The following is a 15,450-nucleotide window of genomic DNA, read 5'->3' as shown; positions in this document are numbered from 1 at the left end:
GTTTTTATTCATTTATTTATTTATTTAACCTGCTGTGTTCAGAAAAAAAGCATTACAATGTGCTTTAGTTTTTATTTATTTATTTAACCAGCCGTGTTAAGAAAAAAAAAAAGCATTATAGTGTGCTTTAGGTTTTTTATTTATTTAACCAGCTGTGTTCGGGGAAAAAAAGCATTACAGTGTGCCTTAGTTTTTATTTATTTATTTATTTAACCAGCCGTGTTAAGAAAAAAAAAAGCATTACAGTGTGCTTTAGTTTTTATTTATTTATTTAACCAGCCGTGTTAAGAAAAAAAAAAAAGCATTACAGTGTGCTTTAGTTTTTATTTATTTATTTAACCAGCTGTGTTAAGAAAAAAAAGCATTATAGTGTGCTTTAGGTTTTTATTTATTTATTTAACCAGCCCTGTTAAGAAAAAAAAAGCATTACAGTGTGCTTTAGTTTTTATTTATTTATTTATTTAACCAGCCGTGTTAAGAAAAAAAAAAGCATTACAGTGTGCTTTAGTTTTTATTTATTTATTTATTTAACCAGCCGTGTTAAGAAAAAAAAAAAGCATTAGTGTGCTTTAGTTTTTATTTATTTATTTATTTAACCAGCCGTGTTAAGAAAAAAAAAAAAGCATTACAGTGTGCTTTAGTTTTTATTTATTTATTTAACCAGCTGTGTTAAGAAAAAAAAGCATTATAGTGTGCTTTAGGTTTTTATTTATTTATTTATTTATTTAACCAGCCATGTTAAGAAAAAAAAGCATTACAGTGTGCTTTAGTTTTTATTTATTTATTTATTTAACCAGCCGTGTTAAGAAAAAAAAAAGCATTACAGTGTGCTTTAGTTTTTATTTATTTATTTAACCAGCTGTGTTAAGAAAAAAAAGCATTATAGTGTGCTTTAGGTTTTTATTTATTTATTTATTTATTTAACCAGCCGTGTTAAGAAAAAAAAGCATTACAGTGTGCTTTAGTTTTTATTTATTTATTTAACCAGCTGTGTTAAGAAAAAAAAGCATTATAGTGTGCTTTAGGTTTTTATTTATTTATTTATTTAACCAGCCATGTTAAGAAAAAAAAGCATTACAGTGTGCTTTAGTTTTTATTTATTTATTTAACCAGCTGTGTTAAGAAAAAAAAGCATTATAGTGTGCTTTAGGTTTTTATTTATTTATTTATTTATTTAACCAGCCGTGTTAAGAAAAAAAAGCATTACAGTGTGCTTTAGTTTTTATTTATTTATTTATTTAACCAGCCGTGTTAAGAAAAAAAAAAGCATTACAGTGTGCTTTAGTTTTTATTTATTTATTTATTTAACCAGCCGTGTTAAGAAAAAAAAAAGCATTATAGTGTGCTTTAGGTTTTTTATTTATTTAACCAGCCGTGTTCAGAAAAAAAGCATTACAATGTGCTTTAGGTTTTATTTATTTATTTATTTAACCAGCCCTGTTCAGAAAAAAAGCATTACAATGTGCCTTAGTTTTTATTTATTTATTTATTTAACCAGCCGTGTTAAGAAAAAAAAAAGCATTACAGTGTGCTTTAGTTTTTATTTATTTATTTATTTAACCAGCCGTGTTAAGAAAAAAAAAAAGCATTACAGTGTGCTTTAGGTTTTTTATTTATTTAACCAGCCGTGTTCAGAAAAAAAGCATTACAATGTGCTTTAGGTTTTATTTATTTATTTATTTAACCAGCCGTGTTCAGAAAAAAAGCATTACAATGTGCCTTAGTTTTTATTTATTTATTTATTTAACCAGCCGTGTTAAGAAAAAAAAAAAGCATTACAGTGTGCTTTAGGTTTTTTATTTATTTAACCAGCCGTGTTCAGAAAAAAAGCATTACAATGTGCTTTAGGTTTTATTTATTTATTTATTTAACCAGCCGTGTTCAGAAAAAAAGCATTACAATGTGCCTTAGTTTTTATTTATTTATTTATTTAACCAGCCGTGTTAAGAAAAAAAAAAAGCATTACAGTGTGCTTTAGTTTTTATTTATTTATTTATTTAACCAGCCGTGTTAAGAAAAAAAAAAAGCATTACAGTGTCCTTTAGGTTTTTTATTTATTTAACCAGCCGTGTTCAGAAAAAAAGCATTACAATGTGCTTTAGGTTTTATTTATTTATTTATTTAACCAGCCGTGTTCAGAAAAAAAGCATTACAATGTGCCTTAGTTTTTATTTATTTATTTATTTAACCAGCCGTGTTAAGAAAAAAAAAAGCATTACAGTGTGCTTTAGTTTTTATTTATTTATTTATTTAACCAGCCGTGTTAAGAAAAAAAAAAAAGCATTACAGTGTGCTTTAGGTTTTTTATTTATTTAACCATTCGTGTTCAGAAAAAAAGCATTACAATGTGCCTTAGTTTTTATTTATTTATTTATTTAACCAGCCCTGTTAAGAAAAAAAAAAGCATTACAGTGTGCTTTAGGTTTTTTATTTATTTAACCAGCCGTGTTCAGAAAAAAAGCATTACAATGTGCTTTAGTTTTTTTTTTATTTATTTAGCCAGCTGTGTTGGGGAAAAAAAGCATTACAATGTGCTTTAGGTTTTTTATTTATTTAACCAGCTGTGTTCAGAAAAAAAAGCATTACAATGTGCTTTAGGTTTTTTATTTATTTAACCAGCTGTGTTCAGAAAAAAAAGCATTACAATGTGCCTTAGTTTTTATTTATTTATTTAACCAGCTGTGTTAAGAAAAAAAAAAAGCATTATACTGTGCTTTAGGTTTTTTATTTATTTAACCAGTTGTGTTCAGAAAAAAAAGCATTACAATGTGCTTTAGGTTTTTTATTTATTTAACCAGCTGTGTTCAGAAAAAAAAGCATTACAATGTGCCTTAGTTTTTATTTATTTATTTAACCAGCTGTGTTAAGAAAAAAAAAAAGCATTACACTGTGCTTTAGTTTTTATTTATTTATTTATTTAACCAGCCGTGTTCAGAAAAAAAGCATTACAATGTGCCTTAGTTTTTATTTATTTATTTATTTAACCAGCCGTATTAAGAAAAAAAAAAAGCATTACAATGTTCTTTAGGTTTTAGTTATTTATTTATTTATTTAACCAGCCGTGTTAAGAAAAAAAAAGCATTACAGTGTGCTTTAGGTTTTTTATTTATTTAACCATTTGTGTTCAGAAAAAAAGCATTACAATGTGCCTTAGTTTTTATTTATTTATTTATTTAACCAGCCGTGTTAAGAAAAAAAAGCATTACAGTGTGCTTTAGTTTTTATTTATTTATTTATTTAACCAGCCGTGTTAAGAAAAAAAAAGCATTACAGTGTGCTTTAGGTTTTTTATTTATTTAACCAGCCGTGTTCAGAAAAAAAGCAGTACAATGTGTTTTAGTTTTTATTTATTTATTTATTTAACCAGCCGTGTTAAGAAAAAAAAAAACATTACACTGTGCTTTAGTTTTTATTTATTTATTTATTTAACCAGCCGTGTTAAGAAAAAAAAAGCATTACAGTGTGCTTTAGGTTTTTTATTTATTTAACCATTCGTGTTCAGAAAAAAAGCATTACAATGTGCCTTAGTTTTTATTTATTTATTTATTTAACCAGCCGTGTTAAGAAAAAAAAGCATTACAGTGTGCTTTAGTTTTTATTTATTTATTTATTTAACCAGCCGTGTTAAGAAAAAAAAAGCATTACAGTGTGCTTTAGGTTTTTTATTTATTTAACCAGCCGTGTTCAGAAAAAAAGCAGTACAATGTGCTTTAGTTTTTATTTATTTATTTATTTAACCAGCCGTGTTAAGAAAAAAAAAACATTACACTGTGCTTTAGTTTCTATTTATTTATTTATTTAACCTGCCGTGTTAAGAAAAAAAAAAGCATTACAGTGTGCTTTAGGTTTTTTATTTATTTAACCAGCCGTGTTCAGAAAAAAAGCATTACAATGTGCTTTAGGTTTTTTATTTATTTAACCAGCTGTGTTCAGAAAAAAAAGCTTTACAATGTGCTTTAGGTTTTTTATTTATTTAACCAGCTGTGTTAGGGAAAAAAGCATTACAATGTGCTTTAGGTTTTTTATTTATTTAACCAGCTGTGTTCAGAAAAAAAAGCATTACAATGTGCTTTAGGTTTTTTATTTATTTAACCAGCTGTGTTCAGAAAAAAAAGCATTACAATGTGCCTTAGTTTTTATTTATTTATTTAACCAGCTGTGTTAAGAAAAAAAAAGCATTACAATGTTCTTTAGGTTTTAGTTATTTATTTATTTATTTAACCAGCCGTGTTAAGAAAAAAAAAGCATTACAGTGTGCTTTAGGTTTTTTATTTATTTAACCAGCTGTGTTCAGAAAAAAAAGCATTACAATGTGCCTTAGTTTTTATTTATTTATTTAACCAGCTGTGTTAAGAAAAAAAAAAGCATTACACTGTGCTTTAGGTTTTTTATTTATTTAACCAGCTGTGTTCAGAAAAAAAAGCATTACAATGTGCTTTAGGTTTTTTATTTATTTAACCAGCTGTGTTCAGAAAAAAAAGCATTACAATGTGCCTTAGTTTTTATTTATTTATTTAACCAGCTGTGTTAAGAAAAAAAAAAAGCATTACACTGTGCTTTAGTTTTTTTTTATTTATTTATTTAACCAGCCGTGTTCAGAAAAAAAGCATTACAGTGTGCCTTAGTTTTTATTTATTTATTTATTTAACCAGCCGTGTTAAGAAAAAAAAAAGCATTACAATGTTCTTTAGGTTTTAGTTATTTATTTATTTATTTAACCAGCCGTGTTAAGAAAAAAAAAGCATTACAGTGTGCTTTAGGTTTTTTATTTATTTAACCATTCGTGTTCAGAAAAAAAGCATTACAATGTGCCTTAATTTTTATTTATTTATTTATTTAACCAGCCGTGTTAAGAAAAAAAAAAGCATTACAGTGTGCTTTAGTTTTTATTTATTTATTTATTTAACCAGCCGTGTTAAGAAAAAAAAAGCATTACAGTGTGCTTTAGGTTTTTTATTTATTTAACCAGCCGTGTTCAGAAAAAAAGCAGTACAATGTGCCTTAGTTTTTATTTATTTATTTATTTAACCAGCCGTGTTCAGAAAAAAAAAACATTACACTGTGCTTTAGTTTTTATTTATTTATTTATTTAACCTGCCGTGTTAAGAAAAAAAAAAGCATTACAGTGTGCTTTAGGTTTTTTATTTATTTAACCAGCCGTGTTCAGAAAAAAAGCATTACAATGTGCTTTAGTTTTTATTTATTTATTTATTTAACCAGCCGTGTTAAGAAAAAAAAAAACATTACACTGTGCTTTAGGTTTTTTATTTATTTAACCAGCTGTGTTCAGAAAAAAAAGCTTTACAATGTGCTTTAGGTTTTTTATTTATTTAACCAGCTGTGTTCAGAAAAAAAAGCTTTACAATGTGCTTTAGGTTTTTTATTTATTTAACCAGCTGTGTTAGGGAAAAAAGCATTACAATGTGCTTTAGGTTTTTTATTTATTTAACCAGCTGTGTTCAGAAAAAAAAGCATTACAATGTGCTTTAGGTTTTTTATTTATTTAACCAGCTGTGTTCAGAAAAAAAAGCATTACAATGTGCCTTAGTTTTTATTTATTTATTTAACCAGCTGTGTTAAGAAAAAAAAAAGCATTACACTGTGCTTTAGGTTTTTTATTTATTTAACCAGCTGTGTTCAGAAAAAAAAAAGCATTACACTGTGCTTTAGGTTTTTTATTTATTTAACCAGCTCTGTTAAAAAAAAAAAAAGCATTACACTGTGCTTTAGGTTTTTTATTTATTTAACCAGGTGTGTTCAGAAAAAAAAGCATTACAATGTGCTTTAGTTTTTATTTATTTATTTATTTAACCAGCCGTGTTCAGAAAAAAAAAAGCATTGCACTGTGCTTTAGGTTTTTTATTTATTTAACCAGCTGTGTTCAGAAAAAAAAAGCATTACAATGTGCTTTAGTTTTTGCATTACAGTGTGCTTTAGTTTTTATTTATTTATTTAACCAGCCGTGTTCAGAAAAAAAGCATTACAATGTGCCTTAGTTTTTGCATTACAGTGTGCTTTAGTTTTTATTTATTTATTTAACCAGCCATGTTCAGAAAAAAAGCATTACAATGTGCTTTAGTTTTATTTATTTATTTAACCAGCCGTGTTAAGAAAAAAAAAGCATTATAGTGTGCTTTAGTTTTTATTTATTTATTTAACCAGCCGTGTTCAGAAAAAAAGCATTACAATGTGCTTTAGTTTTATTTATTTATTTATTTATTTAACCAGCCGTGTTAAGAAAAAAAAAAGCATTATAGTGTGCTTTAGGTTTTTTATTTATTTAACCAGCTGTGTTCAGAAAAAAAGCATTACAATGTGCTTTAGTTTTTATTTATTTATTTATTTATTTATTTAACCAGCCCTGTTAAGAAAAAAAAAAAGCATTACAATGTGCTTTAATTTTTATTTATTTATTTATTTTACCAGCCGTGTTTGGAAAGTGCCACCAGAATTACATTGCAGAAACGCAATGACAATAAACCTCTATTCTATTCTTCATCAGAATCAGAAAAGTTTTATTGCCATATGAGTGTACAAGTTCACAACATTCGGAAATTGCTGTGGTACTTGGTGCTAACATAAAAAAATAGAGCAGTAAAACAAGTAATATATAATAAATCTTTACACTATAACAATGTTACAAAATGTACAGAATGTATGAGCTAAGATAAATAAATGGTGATACATGGTGGTGATAGCAACAATGTAGAGTTCTAAAGGTTCTTGTTTAGGAGGCTAACAGCAGAGGGGAAAAACTGTTCTTATGGCGGGAGGTTCTGGTCCCAAGGGACCGTAGCCTCCTGCCTGAGGGGAGGAGGTCAAAAAGGCTATATCCAGGGTGAGAAGGATCGGCTCTGATCCAACCTGAACGCCCCAGTGTCCTGGAGATGTACAGGTCCTGAAGAGATGGAACGTTGCAGCCAGTCACCTTCTCAGCAGAGCGTACAATGTGCTGTAGTCTGTGTATGTCCCTGGTGGCTCCAGCATACCATACGGTGATGGAGGTGGTGAGGATGGTCTCGATGATGGCAGTGTAAAACTGCATCATGATCCTTGCTGGCAGATTGAATTCCTTCAACTGCCATAGGAACTACATCCTCTGCTGGGCCTTCTTGACAACAGAAGTAATGGTGGACTCCCACCTGAGGTCCTGGATTAGAGTGATTCCCAGGAAACAGAAGGTGTCCGCTATGGTGATCAATTCAATCAGTTTTTTTTTTTTATATAGCGCCAAATCAACAAACAGTTGCCCCAAGGCGCTTTATATTGTAAGGCAAGGCCATACAATAATTATGTAAAACCCCAACGGTCAAAACGACCCCCTGTGAGCAAGCACTTGGCTACAGTGGGAAGGAAAAACTCCCTTTTAACAGGAAGAAACCTCCAGCAGAACCAGGCTCAGGGAGGGGCAGTCTTCTGCTGGGACTGGTTGGGGCTGAGGGAGAGAACCAGGAAAAAGACATGCTGTGGAGGGGAGCAGAGATCGATCACTAATGATTAAATGCAGAGTGGTGCACACAGAGCAAAAAGAGAAAGAAACAGTGCATCATGGGAACCCCCCAGCAGTCTACGTCTATAGCAGCATAACTAAGGGATGGTTCAGGGTCACCTGATCCAGCCCTAACTATAAGCTTTAGCAAAAAGGAAAGTTTTAAGCCTAATCTTAAAAGTAGAGAGGGTGTCTGTCTCCCTGATCTGAATTGGGAGCTGGTTCCACAGGAGAGGAGCCTGAAAGCTGAAGGCTCTGCCTCCCATTCTACTCTTACAAACCCTAGGAACTACAAGTAAGCCTGCAGTCTGAGAGCGAAGTGCTCTATTGGGGTGATATGGTACTACGAGGTCCCTAAGATAAGATGGGACCTGATTATTCAAAACCTTATAAGTAAGAAGGAGAATTTTAAATTCTATTCTAGAATTAACAGGAAACCAATGAAGAGAGGCCAATATGGGTGAGATATGCTCTCTCCTTCTAGTCCCCGTTAGTACTCTAGCTGCAGCATTTTGAATTAACTGAATGCTTTTTAGGGAACTTTTAGGACAACCTGATAATAATGAATTACAATAGTCCAGCCTAGAGGAAATAAATGCATGAATTAGTTTTTCAGCATCACTCTGAGACAAGACCTTTCTAATTTTAGAGATATTGCGTAAATGCAAAAAAGCAGTCCTACATATTTGTTTAATATGCACTTTGAATGACATATCCTGATCAAAAATGACTCCAAGATTTCTCACAGTATTACTAGAGGTCAGGGTAATGCCATCCAGAGTAAGGATCTGGTTAGACACCATGTTTCTAAGATTTGTGTGGCCAAGTACAATAACTTCAGTTTTATCTGAGTTTAAAAGCAGGAAATTAGAGGTCATCCATGTCTTTATGTCTGTAAGACAATCCTGCAGTTTAGCTAATTGGTGTGTGTCCTCTGGCTTCATGGATAGATAAAGCTGGGTATCATCTGCGTAACAATGAAAATTTAAGCAATACCGTCTAATAATACTGCCTAAGGGAAGCATGTATAAAGTGAATAAAATTGGTCCTAGCACAGAACATTGTGGAACTCCATAATTAACTTTAGTCTGTGAAGAAGATTCCCCATTTACATGAACAAATTGTAATCTATTAGACAAATATGATTCAAACCACTGCAGCGCAGTGCCTTTAATACCTATGGCATGCTCTAATCTCTGTAATAAAATTTTATGGTCAACAGTATCAAAAGCAGCACTGAGGTCTAACAGAACAAGCACAGAGATGAGTCCACTGTCTGAGGCCATAAGAAGATCATTTGTAACCTTCACTAATGCTGTTTCTGTACTATGATGAATTCTAAAACCTGACTGAAACTCTTCAAATAGACCATTCCTCTGCAGATGATCAGTTAGCTGTTTTACAACTACCCTTTCAAGAATTTTTGAGAGAAAAGGAAGGTTGGAGATTGGCCTATAATTAGCTAAGATAGCTGGGTCAAGTGATGGCTTTTTAAGTAATGGTTTAATTACTGCCACCTTAAAAGCCTGTGGTACATAGCCAACTAACAAAGATAGATTGATCATATTTAAGATCGAAGCATTAAATAATGGTAGGGCTTCCTTGAGCAGCCTGGTAGGAATGGGGTCTAATAAACATGTTGATGGTTTGGATGAAGTAACTAATGAAAATAACTCAGACAGAACAATCGGTGGTGGGGGTGTCTGCCAGGGTAATGAAGGGGAGAGGAGCTGTGTTCTTCCTAAAGTCAACAATAATCTCCACTGTCTTCTCAGTGTTCAGCACCAAGTTGTTATAGCTGCACCAGGACACCAGTCGTTGGACCTCCAGCCTATAGGCGGACTCATCCCCATCAGAGATGAGTCCGATAAGGGTGGTGTCATCTGCGGACTTGATAAGTTTGACAGACTGGTGATCAGAGGTGCAGCATTTGGTGTACAGGGAGAAAAGCAGAGGAGAGAGGACACAGCCCTGAGGAGTACCGATACTGGTGGTCCGGGAGTCCGAGACATTCTTCCCCAGCCTCACGTGCTGCTTCCTATCCTTCAAGAAGTTGGCAATCCACCTGCATGTGGAATCAGGCACGTTCATCTGGGAAAGCTTATCTTGGAGAAGATCTGGGAGGATGGTATTGAAGGCAGTTCCTGTTCTTTCGGCTGCTCCCGTTAGGGGGCGCCACAGCAGATCAATTGTCTCCGTCTCACCCTGTCCTCTGCATCTTCCTCTGTCTCACCAACCACCTGTATGTCCTCCTTCAGCACGTCCATAAACCTCCTCTTTGTCCTCCCTCTTCTCCTGCCTGGTGGCTCCATCCTCAGCATCCTTCTCCCTATATACTCTGGGTCCCTCCTCTGCACATGTCCAAACCATCTCAGTCTCACCTCTCTGACTGTCTCCAAACCCTCCCACCTGAGCCGTCCCTCTGATATGTTCATTCCTAATCCTGTCCATCCTCGTCACTCCCAAAGAGAATCACATCTTCAGCTCCGCCTCCTGTCTTTTGTTAGTGCCACCGTCTCTAAGCCATCCAACATAGCTGGTCTCACTACTGTCTTGTAAACTGTCTCTTTCACTCTTGCTGATATTCTTCGGTCACAAATCACTCCTGCCACCTTTCTCCACCCACTCCACCCTCCCTGCACTCTCTTCTTCACCTTTCTACCACACTCTCCATTACTTTGGACAGTTGACTCAACTCATCTAAACTCACCTACTTTCACCACTTCTACTCCATGTAGCTGCACTGTTCCACTGGTCTCCCTCTCACACACATGGAATCAGTCTTCCTCCTACTGATTTTCATTCCCTGTCTCTCCAGAGCATATCTCCACCTCTCCAGACTAGACTCAACATGCTCTTTACTCTCAGTACAGATCACAATGTCATCTGCAAACATCATAGTCCGTGGAGACTCCTGTCTGATGTCATCAGTCATCCTGTCCATCATCATTGTGAACAAGAAAGGACTCAGAGCTGATCCTTGGTGTAATCCCACCTCCACCTTGAATGAGTCTGTCATTCCTACTTCAGATCTCACCGCTGTCACACTGTCCTTGTATATGTCATGCACTGCCCTCACATACTTCTCTGCCACTCCAGACTTCCTCATACAATACCACAGCTCTTCTCTTGGCACCCTGTCATAAGCTTTCTCTAAACTCACAAACACACAATGTTACTCCTGGCCTTCTCTGTACGTCTCCAACAGTATTCTCAGAGCAAACATTGCATCTGTAGTGCTCTTTCTCAGCATGAAACCATATTGCTGCTCTCAGATCTTCACCTGTTTTCTAAGCCTAGTTTCTACTACTCTTTCCCCTTTTCCATAACTTCATGCTGTGGCTGACCAACTTTGTGCCTCTGTAGTTACTGCACCTCTGCACATCACCCTTGTTCTTAAAAATAAGAACAAGCACACTTTGTCTCCACTCCTCAGGCATCCTCTCACTTTCCAAGATTTTATTATACAATCTGGTTAGAAACTCCACTGCCATCTCCTAGACATTTCGATGCCTCCACTGGAATGCCATCTGGACCAACTGCCTTTCCACTTTTCATCCTCTTCATAGCTGCCCTCACTTCATTCTTACTAATCTCTTGTACCTCCTGATTTATTCTCTCCACATCATTCAGCCTTTTCTCTCTTTCATTTTCTTCATTCATCAACTCCTCAAAATATTCCCTCCACCTTCTCAACAGCCTCTCCTTACTTGTCAGTACATTACCATCTGCATCTTTTACCACCCTAACCTGGTGCACATCCTTTCCAGCTTTGTCCCTTTGTCTGGCTAGTTGGTCCTTTTCTTCTTCTTTACTATTCAACTTCTTGTACAGCTCACTAAATGCCTTTTCCTTAGCTTTTGCCACTTCTCGTTTCACCTTATGCTCCTTGTACTCCTGTCTACTTTTTTCATCTCTCCAGCTATCCCAAAACGTTTTCACTAACCTCTTTCTCCTTATGCTTTCCTGGACATCTATGTTCCACCAAGTCTCCTTGTCTTACTTCTGCTGTCCAGATGTCACACCCAGTACCTTCCTAGCTGTCTCCACACCAAATGAAATGGTGAGGGCGTTTTGGTGGCTTTCCTCACTCTGCTCCTTCTTACACAGTCACTCAGTTCATGTCCAGTGTGGTACAGTGTCTTTGTGCTGTAGTTTATCCTGTGTGGGATATAATTCAAAATTATTTACATGCAAAGTGAATTTTGTTTCATGTTGGTGATAGAAGATTCTGAGTGTGTAAAAATGGGGCAGAAGAAAATCCTTTTTAGGACTTAAATTCTCAAATCCAGAGGGACTCCACCTGATTTTATTTGACATGTTTTTTACTCTTGAGATTGATCATAGACTACCTTACTCTTCCAGCTCGCAGTCCTCCGAGGATATCGGAGCCTTTTCGTGCTCCGCCCAAGGATGGTGAGTCCAACTGGAGCTTCTTCACATTTCCTCCAGAAACCAGTTGACTGAGGGGAGACGGGTTTGATTTGTGGTTACAGTAATCAGTACTTCAGGTGTGTCCTGAGAGACACTCAGAGCCCATCTGTCTGCTTTGTGTCTTTCAGAGAGCGCTGCCATCAGCCAGCATCTGAAGGACATGCAGGTGAATGCAGCATGGACACCATTCAGTGTTTGCCTTTGACACCAACGTTCAGACAGAAACAAACTGATGACGTCACGATGCTGAAGAAAACAAAGTTTTTCATGAAATGATGGATTTGTTTCATGTTCATGCATTTTAAAAAACCAACAGATGAAGGGCGGCCCTCTGGCTTCATCCACTCCTGTCCAGAGGGTGGTGCCAACAGTGGTCTCACGGTCTAAGCATCCAGCCCCCGCACTGCACGCTGTTGCTGCTGGCCCAGTGATCTCGAACCCCCCCAGCTCCTGTCCAGTGTCAACTCAAGCTCCAAGCAGCAAGACCAAACCTCAGCCCAGCATCATCCTCTCCGCCAGGAATGAACCCATTGGCCTCAACGTGGCCGACTTCCTCCCTGTGAGCGCACGCCTACACTGAACGAGTGATGACTGATGTGGTGCCCCTGACAACGTTACAAATCCTCACGGTCCCGTCAGTTTTCAAAAATACAGGAACAACACGACTACAGCACACTGACAGAGACATCTGACTTTGAGATCAGAGGATGAATGCGAGCAGACAGGTTAGACTCAGTGAATGCAAGCAGACAGTTTAGACTCTGCGAATGCAAGCGGACAGTTTAGACTCTGCGAGTGGACAGGGTAAACTGGGCAAATGCGAGCGGACAGGTTAGATTTGGTGAATGCGAGCGGACAGGGTAGACTTGGCGAATGCGAGCGGACAGGTTAGATTTGGCGAATGCGAGCGGACAGGTTAGACTGTGCGAATCAATCAATCAATCAATTTTATTTATATAGCGCCAAATCACAACAAACAGTTGCCCCAAGGCGCTTTATATTGTAAGGCAAGGCCATACAATAATTACGTAAAAACCACAATGGTCAAAACGACCCCCTGTGAGCAAGCACTTGGCGACAGTGGGAAGGAAAAACTCCCTTTTAACAGGAAGAAACCTCCAGCAGAACCAGGCTCAGGGAGGGGCAGTCTTCTGCTGGGACTGGTTGGGGCTGAGGGAGAGAACCAGGAAAAAGACATGCTGTGGAGGGGAGCAGAGATCAATCACTAATGATTAAATGCAGAGTGGTGCATACAGAGCAAAAAGAGAAAGAAACACTCAGTGCATCATGGGAACCCCCCAGCAGTCTAAGTCTATAGCAGCATAACTAAGGGATGGTTCAGGGTCACCTGATCCAGCCCTAACTATAAGCTTTAGCAAAAAGGAAAGTTTTAAGCCTAATCTTAAAAGTAGAGAGGGTGTCCGTCGAATGCGAGTGGACAGGTTAGACTGTGCGAATGCGAGCGGACAGGGTAGACTCTGCGAATACGAGCGGACAGGTTAGACTGTGCGAATGCGAGCGGACAGGGTAGACTGTGCGAATGCGAGCGGACAGGGTAGACTCGGTGAACGCGAGAGGACAGTTTTGACTTGGCAGCTTTCGAACGTGGATCAGCAGTTATTGTGATGTGATTGATGGGAGGTGCCGTGTTTGGTTGAACCCGTAGAGACGTTCACTGATCTCAGCAGTGACCTTCATGTCTCTGGGCCCTCGGCCTTTGAGAACCAGAGACACCTGGGAAGATCTTATGGAGTTGCAAGATCAAAACTCAGAGGTGTTTGGTAATGCTGATTTCTTTTCCGGTGAATGAAGGTCCAAGTCTTTCATGTCCTGGTGCTTCCTGTCTTACTGTCTGATTGTGAGACACTAACCAGTGATCTAAGTGGTTGACTGGATGTCTTTGGCCTCTCTGGAGGATTCTTTGGGAGCTCAGGGATGACATGAAGTCAGAACATCATAAATGTCTTCTTTTTGTCCCCAGCCATCACCCAGCAGCCGTCCCGGAGCACTGAGCGACGACGACGCTCTGTCCCAGATCAGGAAAGGTCACGATACCATGTGCGTGATGCTGAGCAGCCGACTCAAGAATCTGCAGACGGTCCGAGCTGTGTGGATGAGTGGCGACATCAAGGTAACTCAAAATGCGCCATCTTCAGGTCCGTGTCTTTGAACTGTGTCAAAGCACACATTCCCCTCCAGCTGTCCTCAAGGACATGTGCTGATTACTCTGACGTGGACTTCAGACCTGGATCTGTTACAGGAAACGTGCTTTTATTGGTTGCTGTTGGAGTTTTGCTGGAGGTCTGACTGCGGTGTCTCAAACATGAGATGTCTGACGGTTTTTGAAGCATCTCTTTGCAGTTTGTCATGTTGTTTTTGTCCCCTCCCCCCGACTTCCCAGAATGCAGTGGACACAGCCGTGTCCATGAACGACATGTCCATCGTCGTGGACATTCTCAACATCATCAACATGCAGCCGTGAGTCACAATAAATAAAATAAATCTAAGTGTTGGTCCGTCGTCCAGTCCTTAGAATTTGGTGGCCGTCAGTAAAACTGTACGCGTGAATAGCCAATCAGAAGAGAGACAAGTTACACTGCGGCGGCCATTTTTCTGTATCTGTTAGCTGTTTAATCTGCGCAGTTAGATTGATCTAGTTATCTAGATTACGATTTGTTTCCCAGTGTAATCTTTACGTGCCTTAACTAAAGCACTCCTTCTGCTGAATCACCTCTAAATTATTTACACATTATTCACTTTGCGTGTTTTTAGGAATCCGCTAGCTTAGCGTAGCTACTAGCTCTTAGCCGATTTAGCATGGCGGCTTCTCCTGTCTCTCCCGCACTTTTCTGCTCTGGGTGTAAAATGTTTAGTTATTCCTCGGCCTCCTTTAGCAGTAACAGTACTTGTAATAAGTGTAGCTTATTCGTAGCTTTGGAGGCCAGGCTGGGCGAATTGGAGACTCGGCTCCGCACCGTGGAAAATTCTACAGCTAGCCAGGCCCCTGTAGTCGGTGCGGCCCATGGTAGCTTAGCCGCCGTTAGTTCCCCCCTGGCAGATCCCGAGCAGCCGGGAAAGCAGGCCGACTGGGTGACTGTGAGGAGGAAGCGTAGCCCTAAACAGAAGCCCCGTGTACACCGCCAGCCCATTCACATCTCTAACCGTTTTTCCCCACTCGACGACACACCCGCCGAGGATCAAACTCTGGTTATTGGCGACTCTGTTTTGAGAAATGTGAAGTTAGCGACACCAGCAACCATAGTCAATTGTCTTCCGGGGGCCAGAGCAGGCGACATTGAAGGAAATTTGAAACTGCTGGCTAAGGCTAAGCGTAAATTTGGTAAGATTGTAATTCACGTCGGCAGTAATGACACCCGGTTACGCCAATCGGAGGTCACTAAAATTAACATTAAATCGGTGTGTAACTTTGCAAAAACAATGTCGGACTCTGTAGTTTTCTCTGGGCCCCTCCCCAATCGGACCGGGAGTGACATGTTTAGCCGCATGTTCTCCTTGAATTGCTGGCT

General features: G+C 37.6%; 1 protein-coding gene across 1 annotated transcript in view; it reads left to right on the top strand.

Moving 5' to 3' along the window:
- katnb1 (katanin p80 (WD repeat containing) subunit B 1) overlaps window positions 1-15,450 on the top strand; it is a 171,221-nt gene that overhangs the window by 142,385 nt on the left and 13,386 nt on the right. The window contains exons 19-23 of the mRNA XM_034160314.1: window positions 11,855-11,905; window positions 12,052-12,089; window positions 12,240-12,482; window positions 13,905-14,054; window positions 14,325-14,401. Coding sequence (XP_034016205.1) covers window positions 11,855-11,905; window positions 12,052-12,089; window positions 12,240-12,482; window positions 13,905-14,054; window positions 14,325-14,401 — 559 coding nt within the window. The remainder of the gene's footprint in view (window positions 1-11,854; window positions 11,906-12,051; window positions 12,090-12,239; window positions 12,483-13,904; window positions 14,055-14,324; window positions 14,402-15,450) is intronic.

This window comes from Thalassophryne amazonica, chromosome 2, assembly GCF_902500255.1.
Source record: "Thalassophryne amazonica chromosome 2, fThaAma1.1, whole genome shotgun sequence".
NCBI lineage: Eukaryota > Metazoa > Chordata > Actinopteri > Batrachoidiformes > Batrachoididae > Thalassophryne > Thalassophryne amazonica.
The sequence above is the reverse complement of the archived record's forward strand: the minus strand, read 5'-3'. Positions and strand labels throughout refer to the sequence as shown.